Source organism: Triticum urartu, chromosome 5 (genome assembly GCF_003073215.2).
Source record: "Triticum urartu cultivar G1812 chromosome 5, Tu2.1, whole genome shotgun sequence".
Lineage (NCBI taxonomy): Eukaryota > Viridiplantae > Streptophyta > Magnoliopsida > Poales > Poaceae > Triticum > Triticum urartu.
In genome coordinates, this window is record NC_053026.1 from 216,901,130 (window position 1) to 216,905,703 (window position 4,574).

The following is a 4,574-nucleotide window of genomic DNA, read 5'->3' on the forward strand; positions in this document are numbered from 1 at the left end:
TTGATGATATTAAGATTATACAATGCTATCAAAAAATGAGAAAACGCAAGGGGCTACTACCTTGTGGAGTTCGTGTTAATGGTATATAATATGTTTGGTTTTTTTGCAAAATTTCATATGAACAATTGATTTATTCTATGTCCACTATCTTGATTTTAAATACTTGATTTTATGTTTGCAGATCCAGGTCCTTCTGCTATTGTTGGTGAAGAAACAATGACCTTGAATTAAGCAAGTCTCCACTAATTTGGTACCAAATCATTTTTGCAATGATGCACTTTGTTAAAATATTTGTTTAATGGAATTTCCTCTCCTACTAATAATGAATTTATATTTTGTTTTGAATGTGATTTTGTGGCATACATATAACGCACATTGATGCGCGTGGTATTTTGACATTATATTTAGACAGTTAGTTTTAGCCCTAGGCTTTGACAAATCCTGGTTCCGCCTCTGATTGCAAGCTACGTAGGTACTATTGCAAAGTTGGAATCAACATCAAGAAAAATGGATGGACTTGATGGATCGATCGATCGATCAATCAAATTAACGCCAAAAAGGAGAAGTGAGGCCACCTTTGCATGGGTCCCTCAGATCAGTCGAGTTAATAATCCGTCGACTACAAATATGGAGTACTCGTTAATAATCAGTCGACATTCTAGAAGGGGGTGGCGGTCTTGAGGTTGTGCACGATGTCCTGCACGGACCCGATGCTTGCGGCGAGGGAGATGAGGAGGCAGACGAAGCTCATGGCCTGCAGCCAGTACCACCGCCCCTCGCCGCGCCTGATCTTGAGTCTCGCGATGTGCATGCTGACAGGGAAGTAGACGGACAGCGGCCAGAAGCCTAGCGCGCCGATGAGCCCCAGCACGGCGTTGAAAAACGGCAGCAGCATCGCCACCAGCGTGGTGAACATGATGATGACGGTGCGCAACACCAGCTTGAGCGGCGCCACCGGCACTGACGAAGACGGCCGGCCCGGCACGCGCACATAGTACGTGGCGTTGATGATCTTGGCGTCCGGCCACCGGCACGCTACGTAGCTCTCCAGCCTCGCGAAGATGGGCTGCGCGAACACCTGGTAGGCGCCCGCGAGGTGCACGATGACGCACACGTTGGCGACGTCGACGAGCCAGTAGGGCTCGTAGAAGGCCAGACCCGTGAGGATGTTCCCGGGGGCATCGTTGCCGAAGGCGGCGTAGCCGGTGCAGCCCAGGAGGAGGTAGAAGACGGTGGTCATGCTGAGGCCGTAGAGCGACGCGCGCTTCATGGTCTTGTTCTCCGCGGGAGGAGATTTGAGAGTGTCCTGGATTTCGATGAGCACGTCGGCGAAGGTGTAGGAGAAGGCGATGTTGCCGAGGGCCAGGAGGACGTTGAAGGCCTTGTCACGGGGCGCGTCGACGCTGGCGCCGGCGAGGGTGCCGCGCACGTCGCCATGGGAGGCCCACTTGGCGGCGCAGAGGCCGAGGCTGATGAAGGAGTAGCCGAAGGAGGTGGCGACGGCGACGACGGAGAGCCAGGCGATGTTGTGGAGGCTGGGAAGCTGGGAGAGCAGCAGCTGCATTAGGCCGAACAGCACCATGTACGTGCTCCCCGACGAGTTGCATCCCGTCGTGCTGAAACCCGACCGGTGGAAGCAGTTGACTCGCTTCACCGCGCTACATACATGCATATTTATCATTTAAAATCTGGATGAATGTTAACCCAAAATAAATTCTGGATGAATGAATTACTACTGCCTCCGTATTAAAATACAACACGTTTTTGCTGTGCAAAAATCTGCAAAAATGTCTTATAATTTGGTACAGAGGTAGTATAATTTTATAATGGACATCATCTAGTACTCTATTTTTTTGTCGAAAGAATGAATTAACAACTCAACTAAAAAAGGAAGAATGAATTAATCAGATTTAAAAAGCAAAAGCAAAAGCAAAATCCCCATACGGTTACGCACCTAGCTAGTGTTGAAACCCTCTCGATCGTAGATGCCACGGCAAGCTTGGAATTTTTTGGCTCAAAGATGACATCCGGAGGCTGCGGCGGCATATGCTCAAGAAAAGAAAGATAGAGCTACCAGTGCAGGTGTGTTGATGTCACACGAGATACGTGCAGGTGTGTGCAACCGTGACGGATCCACCAACAAGCTGGTGGTGGTGTCACGCGCATAGCGTGCAGCGTGCATGCGTGCAGTGCAATCTTATGCGAGAATGCCAACGGATTCCCTCTCCGGCCTCCAGGGGATGCGTTATTTATGCATGCGTCACGCCCAAATCAATATCAATTTGCTGGGCTAACTAATCATAGTCCATTCTAGTGCTTGCAAAAAGAAAGAAGATAAAGAGTCTAGTGTACTTACACCATGCTGGTGCTTGCCGTGATGGTGTAGCCCACAAGCGTGCCCCACAGGTTCACGTACTGCGCACACCCGCACAGCAGCACGTTCTTCCGGCCTTCAACAGTTCATTATTAATCCATCAGCCATGCACGGGTTAGCTTTGAGCTTTGAGATTAATATGTAACTACGTCGATTAGTTACCAAGGTAGCACCGGACAGCGTCGATGTACTCCCGGTTGACGGCGCCGGAGACGGGGTCCGGGTAGCGGTAGCAGTTGGCCAGGAGGGTAGAGGTGTAGTAGGTAACGCAGGAGAAGCCCAAGAGGACGAGTGGGCCCACCACCCACCCCAGCTGCGCCACCGTCCACGCCAGTGCCAGCACGCCGGAGCCGACCACCGCCGCCACGATGTGTGACGTCGCCGTCCACACCGTCCCTGCGGCCAGGATGCCAATGTTGCAAATTCAGACTGATGCACATATTATCACTGCTAAAAGGAAACAAAAGAAAAGCCTCCCTATTGTTCGTCCTCTAGGCACATGCCATGTCATGACAGTGAGGTCTAACTAGCTAATTACTACATGCATGTTCCATTGGCTCACAATCACTACATCAAGTCCTTATGATCGACAGCATGCAAGACTTGATTGAATTAATCACACAAGTTAGGATCGCATACGTACCTTGCCTCTCATGATCATCACCTCCTTCAGAATCATACACTACTGATCTCCTCTCCATTTCCATCTCTCTCGTGTCTTCCCCTCTAGCTATGCTCCTCCACTCCTTATCACTCTTTCTCTATGACTCACTGAGTGCGTGCTTCGGCAGGAGCCACCACATATATATAGGCCCACCAGATGCTCCTACTTCATCGTCACTCCCTTTCCTCATAAAAACTCTAGTAGAAATACAAAGGAAAAAAGGGGATGAATAATTATAGCAAAGTTAAAGGTATTGTGCAGCCAGTCTCGATCGATCAATAGGCTTTATCAATCTACATCGACTCCAATTATAGAGAACGAGAGTCCTCTCATCCCGAGTGCGTGCACAACTACTAGCTAAAGATTTCTTAATCCGTCCACCAATCCTTCTTTTAGTTGGTGCAATTCTTGCAATTGATGAAATAAATATATTTTTCATGTTCGGAGGGTAGATGTGGATAGAAGCTATGACGAACATTCTTGACGGGTGTCGGCATACGACAATCTATGGGGCCGAGAACCCCTTCTATGTTCGGTGAGGGCACGTAGCACACAAAGAGCAACAACCATGAAAGAACTCGAGCATTTTACCCAGGTTCGAGCCGCAGTGTGCGTAAAACCCTACTCCTGCATTGGTGCATTTATGAGTATTTGAGTCCCACGTTTACAGAGAACACAACCTTGCCGGCAAGATCCTCGGGAGGTGTTACTAAGCTACTGCAAATGGGCAGGGTTTCGACCCTTGTAAAGGTTGCCATGGCCCTTCTTTTATACTAGGTGAAAGGGGTTACCACAGTGGCAAAACGGTCATTTACAGGGGTGAATAGTGGCTACAGTGTTAACATGCCAAACACTAACGGCATATGACAAAGGAATTAAATGCGCTATTAGGTGTCATGCTGGGACAGATGTCGGCATGGGAGCGCCGTTCCACCTATACCGTCAGCCCAGCTACCTTTTATTACTGTGACACGCCCCTGCACGGGTGTTAATAAAGTTGATCTTCTGGTGGTGGATCGCCACGTGCCCCGACAAGCTCTACCTAACCACCTGTGTGCCCGCCACCTGTCAGCAAAGTCCTGACAGGTAGGTGCAGCAAAGTGGTGGAGGGAACTTGGGCTTGTCGGTCTAGAACTTGTCGGCCTGGAGCTCGTTGGTGAAGTGGAAAACACCTTACCGAGAAGGTAGCTTCCCGGCAATACGAATCTTGAACTTAAGTACTTTTTTAGTACTTCTCGATGACCTACCTGGAGGTCTTCTTCATGATTTTATTTACCATGTGTTGAGTTCTTTGGAGTAGATCCATCTTCCGCCAAGCCCCTCCCGAGGTTACAACTAAGGATGGCAATTTTATCCACGGACATGGATACCCGCAGATACCCGGCCCAAATGGATAGTATTTGAGTATGTTTTTACATCCATAGACAGCACCCGAACCCGGTCTGGATATTCATGGGTAGGGCATGGACATAATTATGTATTCCTGGATATACCCGAACCTGACCTGATAGTATGACCAAGGTAGTCAGAATCCCG

General features: G+C 49.1%; 1 protein-coding gene across 1 annotated transcript; it reads right to left on the minus strand.

The window, feature by feature from the left end:
• Positions 1 to 498: 498 nt before the first annotated feature.
• Positions 499 to 3,175, minus strand: LOC125508445 (amino acid permease 6-like). The gene is made up of 4 exons (XM_048673157.1): positions 3,018 to 3,175; positions 2,537 to 2,770; positions 2,357 to 2,450; positions 499 to 1,658 (listed from the first exon to the last, which is right to left on the minus strand). Exons 1-4 carry the CDS (start codon positions 3,079 to 3,081, stop codon positions 659 to 661), a joined length of 1,392 nt encoding a protein of 463 aa, XP_048529114.1. The 5' UTR covers positions 3,082 to 3,175; the 3' UTR covers positions 499 to 658.
• Between the last annotated feature and the right edge of the window lie 1,399 nt (positions 3,176 to 4,574).

Coding starts and splice junctions, on each gene's coding strand:
- LOC125508445 (XM_048673157.1), bottom strand. CDS start 3,081: ATGGAAATGGAGAGGAGATCAGTAGTGTATGATTCTGAAGGAGGTGAT. Junction 2,771..3,017: donor TGATGATCATGAGAGGCAAG/GTACGTATGCGA, acceptor TCCTGGCCGCAG/GGACGGTGTGGACGGCGACG. Junction 2,451..2,536: donor CGCTGTCCGGTGCTACCTTG/GTAACTAATCGA, acceptor GAACTGTTGAAG/GCCGGAAGAACGTGCTGCTG.